Consider the following 14,523-nt stretch of genomic DNA (forward strand, 5'->3'; position numbering starts at 1 on the left):
CCATTGGAGACTATACCTAATGATGTTTTTAAATTATTCCTTCTCATATATCTAAGCTTGAGGGGAACAAAAGTGAAAATGATCCCAAAGTCAATCGGGAAGCTTAAGAACGTAGAGACCTTAGATCTGCGAGGCACCTATGTGACTGAGTTGCCTGATGAAATCCCAAGGCTTGAAAAGTTGTGCCATCTCCTATTATATCATTTTGTTACTAAAGAGGGTGAATACTATCATCATAGATTTGGTCGTATAAGTGGCTTTAAGACTCCACTTGAGATAAGAAGCTTGCAATCCCTATAAAAACTATACATGATAGAGGCAGACCAAAGAAATAGAGGTGGCATAGTGAAAGAGCTGGGGAGGCTGACCAATCTAACGACTTTAGGCATTGTGAAGTTAAGAAAAGAAGATAGATGCAACTTCAACACGAAACAATGAGATCCTTGATCTGCAATCTCTGTCTCCAGTTCCTCAATTTCTTCTCCTGTTATACTTGAATGGACATTTGACGAAGTTTCCGTATTGGATACCTTCTGTCCATGGCCTTGCCACTTTACATTTAAGGTGGAGCAAGTTAAGGGATGATCCTTTGCAATTCCTACAAGAATTACCCAATTTAGTTCAGCTTGTACTTGATCAGGCATACGAAGGAAAGGGATTGTGTTTCAAGGCTATAGGGTTTCAAACGCTTAATTTGTTAAGCCTTTATAAATTAAAAGAATTGAGATGGGTAAGAGTGGAGGAGGGAGCAATGCCCCACCTTCAAACTGTAGTTATCACAAATAGTGAATTGGTAGAGGAGGTCCCCTCCGATATCAAACATCTAACCAACCTTCAAATGTTTAGACTTTTTGATATGTCTAAGAAATTGATTATGAAGTTAGATCGAGAAGTACATGGCAGGGATTACTGGAAAATATCACACATCCCTCAAGTTGTAATTGAGAACTTAAACAAGGTCAAAGGTAAGTAAAGTTTATACAAAAAGAAAGTGAAAAGAAAAAGTGTTGTCACTTAATTGGATCAGTATCACAATTAGTACCATATCTTTTTCTTTTTCTTAGTTTTTTCATAATCAATCATTTGCCTTCGTTTTGGTCTGGATTATGATTGATATAATTTTTGTATTCCAAATAATTGATAATAGTTGATTTGGTATGTTTCTGTTAGCAAAAAATCTAGTCTGGGCCAAATCGACAGGGGTGATTTGACAGAGAAGCCAAACTCTTACAAACAACAACAAATCAAGCAATTGTGGTCTGAACATTCTATGCCTTGACAGATTCAAGGACTTCTTTGGAGGCTGTAATGCGAAGAAACAAGAAGGAATAAACTGAAAATCAATTGTTGAACAAACAAACTTGGAATTTAATTAGTAAAATTAAACTTCCAGTTCAATGTACATGACAATCGACAGGGAATTCTTAGTTACAGAAACTGAACTACAGATAGACTACTCCTAAGTATGAACTAAGTTAAGTTACTCATAATGCTATAAGGGTTGTAAATTTGTTTTTTGACCTCTTCTAACTTCGAATTCCCAGCTTTTATATTGCTGGTCTTCAAACTCCACTGCTGTTCTGTTGCCACATGTCCCATCATATAGCCAACTACCTCCACTTCAATGCCCATGATCTCTGCAACTGCCAGCAACTGCTTCTCTGTTGCAGCTTTTCTCCTTCTAGGAAACATGACACGTATCTTGTATCCCTTGCATGCTAACTTTATGGCTTGACGCCTGGGCCATGTTTGGCCACATTCCCCTTCATTACTGGACGAATCGACAGGAAAACTGCAACTGCCACGTCTGTCTCTTTGACTATTGCCTTTTTGTCACTTGCTCTGTATTCTAGGCTTCATATTCATTCTCTCTTCACTTGTAAACTTATGGAAACTTGTGGTCATTAAACCTAGCATCCGCTGGACCAATTCCCTGCGTTTGTTACATACAATCGACAGAGAATATACAATTTTTTAGTGTCAACAGTTTCATATCACAATTCACGCCTAATTTAAAATTGGACAAGTTAAGAGTGCTCTTATCAATCCTAGGAGTTCAATAGCATTATATTGCATGTATTAGATCCAACTTTAAGAGCACTATTAAAAGGGTTTCAGAACTTTTCAATATTTCTAAGGTTGTAAGAACTATTATGTGTGAAAATACGTACTTCTTCAAATTATAAACCAATAACATTAAACTGAAAAAATAAAAAACATACCATTAAATAGTTGAATTCATGATTTCCAATCCATTAGCAAATATATTACATATGTTAGGACTGACTGAATGATATTTTGTCGAACGTCTTCACTGTTCCTTTCTTGGAAAGTTCCACAGCAAAGAAAGTTAAAAGAAAATGATAATCATCATTTTTTTTCTGTTTTCTTAGCACATGTGTTTTAGCCCAACTGGACTAGTGATGGTTGGAGTCCTAGTTGAATTAGAATTGAGCTAGTGGTCTCACCTATTAGACTGGGTGCAGTACACTGTTATCTCGTATTATTTGTATACAATCAAGTGGAGAAGGATTTAAAAACTCATCAATGTCCATGAAGAGAAATAATTTCATTATTTATTAATCTATTGAGTAATCTACTGTTATTTATTGGATATAATTATTATGCAAATTTCTTACACCTCATTCTCCAAAACTTTCCCCATTCAAAATTCTCTCCCCCAATAAACTGGTGATTTTCTTGTGTTGGCTATTTTGACTATCTACAGGGGAATGTTGTGATTTGTCTAGTATTTTGCAACTCACAACACTCTTTTTTTTTTTTTTTGGGGTGCGAAGACAGATGCTATATATTAATATTTTCGTGACTTTAAGCTTATGTGTAATTGATATAATGTTTTTTGATTTCTTGAATGGAACAAGGTTAATTGATTCATTTTTCCCCCCTGATGAGGAGGAACAATTGATTTTACTGCAGGGAGTAGCTGGTAAATGTTCTTACAAAAGCTGAGCAATTTTTCCCTTCCTACTGCCCTTGTAAACTTTGCTACTCATTTCAAGGTAAAAAAAAAAAAAAAAGAGATAGTGTGCTTTTTCTTTTCCACTTATTATTTATTTATTTATATTTATAGGATTATAGAGGGAAGGAGGTAGCAGGTGTGGGTATACCTCCTTATTAGAGTGTGGGACCCAATTGATTTATTAAAAGTCTTTTAATTTAGTTTGGTTTAGGTATAATATATTTTATATATTATATCTGACATTTAAAATCCTAATAGGTTTTTGATAGTCAATTTGGTAGCAACTAAAGTTTTGATAAAAACCTAAGATTCAATAATATGTATATATATATATATTGTTTTAGTCCTTCGTAAAATTAGTGAGGCAGCAGATAATTGACTTTTGTGGAGATAGTGCTTCGGGTATGGTTTTTTTTTCCGGTGAGATAAACGGCTGCTACAAGTTTCAGTGGGGTTTGTTCGTGGAGCTTAGTGTCATTGATTTGATGCTAGTTTGATTCAGATTTGTGGTCTTTTACAATTCTGGTTTCAAAGGTTTTTTGTTCATCTACTTGGTGAGATCTTTCCTCTTATTTATTTGTGATTATTTAGAATTCACCTAAAGGTGGTTTTGTGAGACCATTCGTGTTTCGTTTGTAATCGTTTGGAAACTTTTTGGTTGATAGTGGAATCGGATTTCGATCCCGTGGATGTACCTCACATTGAGGGAACCACATAAAATTCTTGTGTTGCTTTTGATTTAATTTTTCCGCATTAGTTTTTATTCCCATTGATTGATTTACTTGTGGGAAATCATATATTTTTCCTAACAACTGGTATCAGAGCTTACGGTTTATTTGGGTCTATTTATTTGTGTAAATCAATGGAGGGGAATGTGGGTCGCATGTCTAGCTTCAATGAAAGTAATTGGGTAACTTGGAAAACTAAAATGGAGGATCTATTATTTTGTAACTTGGAAAACTAAAATGGAGGATCTATTATTTTGTAAAGATTTGTATGGACCCATAGAGGGTGATTGTGGCAAACCCGAGGGTATGCAAGATGATGAGTGGAAGTGGCTTAATCTAAAAGCCGTTGGTGTTATCCGTCAATGGATTGATAACAGTGTGTTTCATCATGTTGCTACTGAAACTTTAGCACATGACTTATGAAAAAAATTAGAAGGCCTTTATAATAGAAAATCAGCCTCAAATAAAGCTTTTCTGTTTCGTAAGTTGGGTTTATTTAAAATATAAAGAGGGCAGCCCTATTCCGAGACATCTGAATGAAATAAAGAGTATTGTTAACCAACTTGCTTCTATGAAAATTGTTTTTGATGATGAGTTGTAGGCTTTGATGCTACTTAGTTCTTTGCCCAAAAGTTGGGAAACTTTGGTTGTGACAGTTAGTAATTCGACGCCCGATGGAGTTGTCACAATGGGCCAAGTCACTAGTAGCTTGTTAAATGAAGAAAACTAGAAGAAAATCAGTGGGTTCCTTTCATTCAGAAGCATTTGTTGTGAGAGGCCGAAGCAAAACAAAGAGGAGGAGTAAGACTCCTCATGGTCGTCATCAAAGATGTGACAAATCAAAAGATGGTTCTTTTTCAAAGAAAGACATTGAGTGCTATTATTGCCATGAGAAATGGCACATGAAGCGAGAATGTTGAAAGCTCCAGAACAAGGAAAAAAGGCATGACAAAAGTGTGGATAAGAAGCAAGAAGACACAACAGCAGTTACTACCAATGGTGATCTCATGGTCGTTTGTGAAGATGATTGTATCAATTTTGTGGGCCAAGAGAGCAATTGGGTGATTGATTCTGGTGCTTCTTTTCATGACTTCTCGAGTTGATTTCTTCACTACCTACACCAAAGGAGATTATGGTTCTGTTCAAATGGGTGATGAAGGTTTGTCCAAGATTATTGGCATGGGTGATGTTTGCTTGGAAACAAATTTGGGGTGCAAGTTGTTGCTTAAAGATCTGAGGCATGTTCTTGAAATTCACCTTAATTCGATCTCTACCGGGAAGCTAGATGATGAAGGCTTCAATAACAAATTTGGTGATGGAATATGGAAGCTCACAAAAGGTTTTTTGGTGGTGGCTAAGTGCAAGAAGACTCATACACTTTATTTGATGCAAGAAAAAATTTGTAAAGGTGTTGTCAATGCACTTGAAGATGATACTTCTACCAAATTGTGGCACAAGCGGCTTGGCCATATGAGTGAAAGAAGGGCTACAAGTTTTGTTCAAAAAAGAGCTTTTACCCAGTTTGAAAGGTACACATCTTAAAACTTGTGTTCATTGTTTGGCAGGTAAACAACATAGAGTTTCTTTTCATAAAAATGTTGCTTATAGAAAAGAAAATGTTTTGGAGTTGATTCATTCGGATGTTTGTGGTCCTTTGAAAGTTAGAACACATAGTGGTACACTTTATTTTGTTACTTTCATTGATGATTATTCAAGGAAAGATTAGGCTTTTATACTAAAAACTAACTATCAAGTTCTAGAAGTACTTAAGCATTTTCAGGCCATGGTTGAAAGAGAAACATGGCAAAAATTGAAGTGCATCCGATCAAACAATAGTGGTGAATACATTAGGCCATTTGATGAGTATTGTCGCAGCCAAGGTATTCGACACCAAAAGACAGTTAAGAAGACTCCTCAACAAAATGGCGTTGCCGAGAGGATGAACCACACCATTGTGGAAAGAACAAGGTGTTTGCTTTCACAAGCTAAATTGCCAAGATCCTTTCGGGGTGAGGCATTGAGGACAGCGGTTAATGTGATAAATTTGTCTCCTTTCTGTCCTTTGAATGGTGATGTTCCAAAAAGTGTTTGGACTAGCAAAGACATGTCTTATGAGCACTTGAGAGTGTTTGGTTGTCGAGCTTTTGTTCACATTCCAAAAGATGAGAGGTCCAAGCTTGATAGCAAGTCAAGACAATGTATTTTTCTTGGCTATGGATGTGATGAATTTGGTTATAGATTATGGGATCCGGTCGACAAGAAAGTTATTCAAAGCCGTGATGTTGTGTTTCTTGAAGATCAAACAATTGAAGACTTTGGCAAAGATGATCAACCAGAGCCAAAAACTGATCCATCTCCTTCGTCTTCGGTGGATAATGAAAATTGGAGAGATGTGCAGCCACCTCTTGAAGATGTAGATGATGATGCTATTCAAAATGAAGTTGAGCCAGAAATTGAAGAAGAGCATCCAACTCAAGAACCGCCACCACAACTTGAGTTAAGGAAATTTACAAGGGACCGACAACCTTCAAGAAAGTATCCTTCCAATGAATTTGTGTTGATTTCCGATCAAGGGGAGCCTGAGAGCTACCAAGAAGCAATTGAGTATGCAAAGAAAGATGATTGGAAAAAGGCAATGGAAGATGAGATGAATTCCCTACTTGAAAATCACACTTATGATTTAGTGAAGTTGCCTAAGGGGAGGAAAATTCTAAAAAATAAGTGGGTTTTCAAATTAAAGAATGATAGCAAGAATCAGATGTACAAAGCACGTCTTGTTGTGAAAGGCTTTGGGCAAAAGAAAGGTATTGACTTTGATGAGATTTTCTCGCCGGTTGTGAAGATGTCTTCTATTCGGGTTGTACTTGGCATGACTACAAGTATGAACCTTGAAGTTGAACAACTTGATGTGAAGGCCGCATTTCTTCATGGTGATCTTGAAGAAGAAATTTACATGGAACAACCAGAAGGTTTTGTGGAAAAAGGGAAAGAGAAATTTGTTTGCAAATTGAAGAAAAGTTTGTATGGCCTCAAGCAAGCCCCGCGGCAATGGTACAAAAAATTTGACTCTTTCATGATGAATAATGGTTTTTCTAAAACCACTTCGGACCATTGTGTGTTTGTGAAAAATTTCTCGGATGGTAGATTTATTATTCTTTTGCTTTATGTTGATGGCATGTTAATTGTGGGCCAAGATTCTACCATGATTAACAAGTTGAAGTTAGAGTTGAGTAAATCTTTTGTTATGAAAGATTTGGGATCGGCAAAGCAAATACTTGGTATGAAAATTGTCCGTGATCGCAAAAAGAGGCTGATTTGGTTGTCTCAAGAAAGCTATATTTAGAAAGTTCTTGAGAGGTTCAACATGAATAAAGCAAAGCCGGTTGGTTGTCCACCTGCAAGTCACTTCAAGCTTAGTTCGAAACAATGTCCTACAAGTGAGAAAGACAAGGAAGAGATGCAGAAAATTCCTTATGCTTCAGCAGTTGGTTCTTTAATGTACGCCATGGTTTGCACAAGGTCGGATATTGCTCACACCGTTGGCGTGGTGAGTCGGTTTCTCTCTAATCCGGGTAAAGAACATTGGGCAGCGGTAAAATGGATTCTAAGGTATCTTTGAGGGACTTCGAAGGTGTGTTTGTGTTTTGGGGATAGTAAGCCGATGCTTGATGGGTTCACAAATTCTGACATGGTCAATGATGTTGATTCTAGGAAATCTACTTCGGGATATTTGATGACATTTGCAGGGGGAGCTGTGGCATGGCAATCTAAATTTCAAAAATGTATTGCTCTCTCAACTACTGAAGCTGAATTTATTGCCATTACGGAAGCTTGCAAAGAAGAGTTATGGTTGAAGAATTTTTTGCAAGAATTGGGTTTGAAGCAATAAAAGTATGTGCTTTATTATGACATTCAAAGTGCTATTCATTTGAGTAAAAATTATACTTTTCATTCAAGATCGAAACACATTGATGTGAGATATCATTGGATTCGTGATGTGTTAGATTCGAAATTGTTGCAACTAAAAAAGGTTCACACGGATGATAATATTTCAGATATGTTGACTAAGACTTTGTCGAGGGACAAACATTTGAAGTGTTGAACTTTGGCGGGTATAGTTGATGTCTCCACCTAAGTCAGTAGGGGGAGAATTGTTGGGTATACCTCCTTATTGGAGTATGGGACACAATTAGTTTATTAAAAGTATTTTAATTTAGTTTGGTTTAGGTATAATATATTTTATATATTATATCTGACTTTTAGAATCCTACTAGGTTATTGATAGTCAATTTGGTAGCAACTAAGGTTTTGATAAAAACCTAAGATTTAATAATATATATATTGTTTTAGTCCTTCGTAAAATTAGTGAGGCAGCAGCTAATTGACTTTTGTGGAGATAGTGCTTTGGGTATGTTTTTTTTTCCAGTGAGATAAACGGCTGCTACAGGTTGCGGTGGGGTTTATTCGTGGACCTTAGTGTCATTGATTTGATGCTAGTTTGATTTAGATTTGTAGTCTTCTACAATTTTGGTTTCGAAGGTTTTTTGTTCATCTATTTGGCGAGATCTTTCCTCTTGTTTATTTGCGATTGTTTAGAATTCACCTAAGGGTGGTTTTGTGAGACCATTCGTGTCTCGTTTGTAATCGTTTGGAAACTTTTTGGTTGATAGTGGAATCGGATTTCGATCCCGTGGACGTACCTCACATTGAGGGAACCACGTAAAATTCTCGTGTTGCTTTTGATTTAATTTTTCCGCATTAGCTTTTATTCCCATTGATTGATTACTTGTGGGAAATCATATATTTTCCCTAACAATAGCAGGAGGGTTCTTTAAAGTGTCTGTGGTGTTTGATGTATAATCTCCCGGAGCTTGATGATACGTAATCTTAAATCTGAAGCTGAACACAAGTCGATTATGTTGGGCTACGAGCGAACATGTTTATTGGATGATCGCAAAGTTAAACTTGTCCGGAACTTCAAATTCATCGCAGCCTTGGTGCTGAATTAGAGGGCAATGTCAAACTAGAGAGTATGAAAAAAGCACTCTCTCTCAGTTACAATGATCTGCCTTATTATTTGAAGATTTGTTTCTTGTACTTGGGCATTTTCCCGAAGGATCAAAAGATGTGGTCTGAAAAAGTAATTTGATTTTGGGCAGGAAAAGGATTTGTGAATGCTATTGAGGGGAAGACAATAGAAGAAGTTGCAAAAGGCTACCTCGATGAGCTATTCAATAGAAGCTTGATTCAAGTGGCAAAGAGATATCGCGATGGAAGGCCTTCTCATTTTTGCATTCACGATCTGATGCGTGAAATTATTGTTTCAAAGGTGTGAGAGCAAAACATTGTAACAACAATTTGCAGACAAGGCTCAAGGAGGCTGGAGAAGGTCCGCCGCCTATTGATCTGAAGCACCTCGGATAATGTGGAATATAGCAAGTGTTCTTCTCGACTTCGTTCTCTGTTTATATGGGGGCAGATGGATTCATTGCTGTTACATCCTTGTGTAAGCTGTTTAGACGTTGTTCAAGGCTGGTAAATGTGTTAGATTTGGAAGGTACTCTATTAGAGACTATACCAGATGAAGTTTTTAAACTAATCCATCTCAGGTACCTTGGCTTGAGGGATACAAAAGTGAAGATGGTCCCAAAGTTGATTAGGAAGCTTGAGAACTTGGAGACCTTAGATCTAGCAGGAACCTATGTGACTGAACTACCTGATGAAATCCTATACCTTTAGAAATTGCACAATCTCATATCATATCATTTGAAATTAAGCGTTTATTTTGAATTTAAAGATTATAGTGGCTTTAAAGCTCCATCTCAGATAGGAAGCTTACAATCCCTACAAGTGTTGTGGATGATAGAGATAGACCAAAGAAGCGAAGGTGGGGTTAGTATAGTGAAAGAGTTGGGGAGGCTAACCCAACTAAGGGAGTTAGGCATTGGGGATTTAAGAAGAGAAGATGGGGTGACTCTGTGCTCTTCCATTGAGAAGCTCAGCAATCTTCGCATGCTACATATAATTTCAACAAAAGAGAATGAGATCCTTGATCTGCAATCTGTGTCTCCAGTTCCTCTATTTCTTCAACAGTTATTATTGAATGGACGTTTAGAGAAGTTTCCGCACTGGATACCTTCTCTCCGTGGCCTTGTCACTTTAAATTTAGGGTGGAGCTAGTTAAGGGATGATCCTTTGCAATCACTACAAGAATTACCCAATTTGGTTGAGTTTATACTTGAACAGGCATACGAAGGTGAGGTATTGTGTTTCAAGGCAGGAGGGTTTCGTAGGCTTAAATTTTTATATCTTCATAGATTAAAAGGATTGAGATGGGTGAGAGTGGAGGAGGGAGCAATGCCCCACATTGAAAATCTAGTCATCAGAAATAATGAATTGATAGAGAAGGTCCCCTCAGGCATCGAACATCTAACCCACCTCCAAGTGTTTGAGCTTAGTGATATGTCTGAGAAATTGATCTCTAAGTTAAATCGAGAAGTACAAGATGGGGATTATTGGAAAATAGCGCACATTCCTCAAGTTAGAATTTGGTACTCAGAACCTGATCAAAGTGAAGTAAAGTTTCTGTGGGGAAGTGTTTTAAGAATGACACCACGTGGCCAAGGTGCGTTCGAGATATCGGCCGAGGTGACGGTGGTGCTGAGGTTCAAAGCGTTGATGTCGGAATTTGAGATATTTGAATAGGGGACAAGAGTCCTAGATAAAAGAAGACACTTAGTCTGGATAAGGATAAGACTCTGACGAGTTTATCCCTATCTAGCTAAAGAGTCCGAGATAAACATTGTGCTTGAGTCCTATGAAGTAAGACTTCTATGGGACTAGGCATTGTTGGCTATAAAAGTGAGGCACCTCGTGGGTCTAAGGTACGCTTTATTCTGTGATTTAGTACTTGTTTGATATCTTTGAGATAAGATTGACCAACTTGATTGGCGCTTCTCATCTTCTTGTTGGCAGGTGGTTGGCTTAATCTATTCTGCCGTGTGCTTTCTAGCTACGTTCCCTGTTTAGTTGTGTGGTTGAAAATCAACACCCACGGTTTAAAGAGAAGGGCTTTCTCTAGATTAGATCAGTATCATAATAAAAAACCATTTTTTCCTTTATTTTCATTTTTATTACATATTCTAATGATGATTTATTTTCTCCTTGATCTAGAGTATAATTGGTAAGGGTAATTGATTGCACTTTATTTTTACCTATTTAGTTCCTATTTGTTTGCAATGGCCACTCTAAATTTTTATTCTAAGATAGACTTTCAAAATTTTAAATTTATAAATATTTTAGTTTAGACTTTTTAAAACAAAAAAAAATCTAATTAATTGATATAATTGTTTCAAAAATTAAAATGTGGATACAAAAACTTTTATATAATTATATTTTTTGTTTATCACTAGTATGATAAAATGTGTCATTTTTTCTTGTAAAGTCTAATTTCTTTATAGTTAATTTGTACAATAAGTTATAAAACAAAAATTTTGATTGTTCAATGAATTGGGTACAAAAATAGGCATAAGATTTGAGATATGAAATAAAATACACAAAAAAAAAAGGATTTGTTAGACTTATTCATTCTGGTGATTTATTTAATTATGTTTTAATTTATTTGAAAGAGAAAAATAGAATCCAAAATTTATTTTGATGATTTATTTAATTATATTTTAATTTATTTGAAAAAAAAAATAGAATCAAAATTTATTTTGATGATTTATTTGAAAGAGAAAAATAGAATCAAAATTTATTTTGTCTCATTATTTCTCACCTAAACCTTTATTCTAAATGTTGTTAGAATGTATTTAATATTTGATTAAATCAGGAGTTCAAACAGCCCAAAACAAAGGTTCAAACAGCCCAGCACAGCAGCAAGCCAAAAGGTTCAAAAGACTCAAGTGAAAGATATTCAAATTTGTAATGATGGAGATGAAGATATTCAAATTAGTAATGATGGAGTACAACGGCTATAAATGGCTATAAATTCAAATGAATACAACGGCTATAAACGACTATAAGTTTCATTATATATACCAAAGCCTCTAATGTAAACAAGTGACAAGAAAAACTAAAAGATATTCTTTGATCTATAATCACTCACATCTATTCTCTGAAAAATTCTTTGAGAAGTGTTCTTCAATTTTTGTTTAAATCCTCTCTCAGAAATTATACACTAAGCCTTATAGCATTAAGCTATCTTTCATGTGTGAGATTTACAGAAAAATCAATGCTTCATTTTAGATATCTATCTTTGAGAGATATTTATTGTAAGCTTTCTTTGAAAGCAAAAATACCATTTCATCTTGTAAAAGTGTTGCAAATACTGTGTTCTTGAAATCTTGAGAGTGATTGTGAATCACCTAAGATTTGCAAGGGTTTGGGCTTGTGAAGCCTATGTAAAATCCGTGGAGGATTGCTCCATTTGTAAAGAGGTTGCTAGCACCCCTATGAAGCTAGAAGATAGTGGAAAATCCCAAGTGAAGCTTGAGGAGTGAATGTAGGCTTGGTTGAAGCCGAACCACTATAAATCTATTTGTCTCCTCTTCCCTAATTTCTTTACTTCCCTACTACTGCTATAGCTATCTAATATTCATGTGTTAATCATTTGATTTACCCTGTATGTTAGTTATACTTCATTGTTATTTTGCTTGATCATTTACTGCTAAGTTCATCATTGTGCTTGTTAATAATTTGTTGTACTAGTAGTTAATTTTATTGGGGTTTTATTAATTTTAATTTGTAGAAACCTAATTCACCCCCCCTCTTAGGTTGCTTTTTGGGTAACAGGATTAATTATACTTTTCATCTCTCTAGTCTGATCCAAATTTTACATTAGTCTTTATAATTTTAATTTGAACAATTTAATTCCTATACTTTAAGTCTAGTTTCAATTTGGTTCTTCTGTCTATATTTTTGTTAATTTTGTCTACGTCTACACATTAGAAAATTGACAAGTGTCTTAAAAGTATTAGTTTTAACCTCCAATTTAGGCAAAAAATCCAAATTGAAACCTTAGAAAATTAACAAGTGTTTAAAATTTTTAATTTACTTTGTCTACTTGTACACATTAAAAAATTGACAAGTGTTTTAAAATTGTTATTTTAACCTCCAAGTTAGATAGAAAAATCAAAGCAAAACCTTAAAAAATTGACATATGTCCCAAAGTTATTAACTTTAACCTACAATTTAAATCGAAAAGGGGGTGCGGTGGTGCAGTGGAGATGAGAGAAAGGGGTGTGGTGGTGTGTGGTGGCAAAAGTAGTAATAGATTGAGACCACAGTGATTGTTAATGTGTGTGTATATATATATATATATATATATATATAATTGGGGTGTTTGTGAGTTAACTTTTTTTTGTGATATTTTAATTTTTTTATAAAAAAATGCAAAAAAATAAAAAAAAAAGTGATGTGATAACTTATAGTGATTTTTTTAAACTAAAAATCAAAATTTCCAAACAAGTCTCTAGCGTTTTCACAAATATAGCCTTAAACAAGTTTGAATTGGGGACACAAAAGATGGGTTCTGGAGAGGAACTAATATGTAGAGGGAGTGAGAAAAAGTAATCTTTTTTTATTTTTTTATCAGCAAAGAAAATGGAACTTTATTGATGAGAAAGAAGTACAAAAAAATTTTGGCACAGAAGCATCATAGTTCAAAAATACATCCCAACGAGGTTGACACCTATTAGAGAACCCAATCATGTGCAGGGCACAAGCCGAAAGAAGGCTGATGAGCATTCAGCCAGGAGATATACAAAGAAGAAAACAGACAAAAAACAAAACATTAACTTGAAATCCTAGCTTCGTAGCCCTTGATGCCATGTAAACAAAACAAAAAGTCAAATAGTGAGAGTTCTGGAAGGCTTATCGATTGCTTTACCTAAAAAACAATCTTGATCTTAATGTTCTCCACCAAATCCACCCAAATAGGTTCCTTGGAATTAAACACTAGAAAAAGTAATCTTTTCAACTTTTCATATTCTGTATCCTTGTAATCTTTTGTTTTTTAATGTTTTTTTTTGGAACAAATAAGTAATCTTTTCTGCATTTGTAATCTCAGGAAAAATGAAAAATATGTTATCATTTACAATTATGACTATTCAAGACCTCTAAGTATTCTAATTGAGGGCATTTGCGAAATTGTGGCTAAATTCAAACTTTCGCAGTTAAACTTCTACCTGTATCTGTGTGAGTGATTTTCTGACCACACTGCCAAATCAGTATTCAACTGGAGAGCATTGGTAGAATAGATGGCGCCTGAATGACCTGCACCAGAAAGAAGAGATTCCGGTGGTGGTTCGTCCACCCGGAGGCACTCCGACGATCAAGTCAGTTATCTCTCAAAGATAATCAATAGTGCTTAACTCACTGTTCTGAATATAAATTGCGTACCTTAGACCCATGGGGGTGCCTCTCTTTTATAGTTAACTCAATCCTTGTCCCAACAAAAGCCTTGCTTCAATGGACTTTAGCTCAGTGCTTATCCTGAACTCTTCAAATATATAAAGATAAACTCTCTAAGAGCTTTATCCTTATCCAGGCTGAGTCCCTTCTTTATTCTAGGACTCTTGTCCCTTATCCGCTTATCCCGGATTCCGATATCTTCAGAGATAACCTTGGCCTAGTCGAGATCACCTCGGCGTCACGATCGGGACACGTGGCACCTCGGCTGACACGTCGGCATCACCTTGGCCACGTGTTGGTACTCAGAAAATATATCCCCACAACTGTCCCCTAGGTTCTATTACTTCGACATTCTGAGGTGATGGAACCTATATCAGTATATATCAGTACTTCCTTCCCGTA

The 14,523-nt window shown here is 35.6% G+C and overlaps 1 protein-coding gene across 1 annotated transcript; it reads left to right on the forward strand.

Annotated features, from left to right (window-relative positions):
* Nucleotides 1-2,853: 2,853 nt before the first annotated feature.
* On the forward strand, nucleotides 2,854-10,413 carry LOC145805308 (disease resistance protein RPM1-like). The gene is made up of 5 exons (XM_082900423.1): nucleotides 2,854-2,947; nucleotides 8,868-9,037; nucleotides 9,145-9,265; nucleotides 9,506-9,861; nucleotides 9,955-10,413. The coding sequence occupies exons 1-5, from the start codon at nucleotides 2,854-2,856 to the stop codon at nucleotides 10,411-10,413; spliced, it is 1,200 nt and encodes a 399-aa protein (XP_082756549.1).
* Nucleotides 10,414-14,523: the final 4,110 nt, after the last annotated feature.

This window comes from Camellia sinensis, chromosome 13 (genome assembly GCF_055761805.1).
Source record: "Camellia sinensis isolate YWXY chromosome 13, ASM5576180v1, whole genome shotgun sequence".
Classification (NCBI taxonomy): domain Eukaryota; kingdom Viridiplantae; phylum Streptophyta; class Magnoliopsida; order Ericales; family Theaceae; genus Camellia; species Camellia sinensis.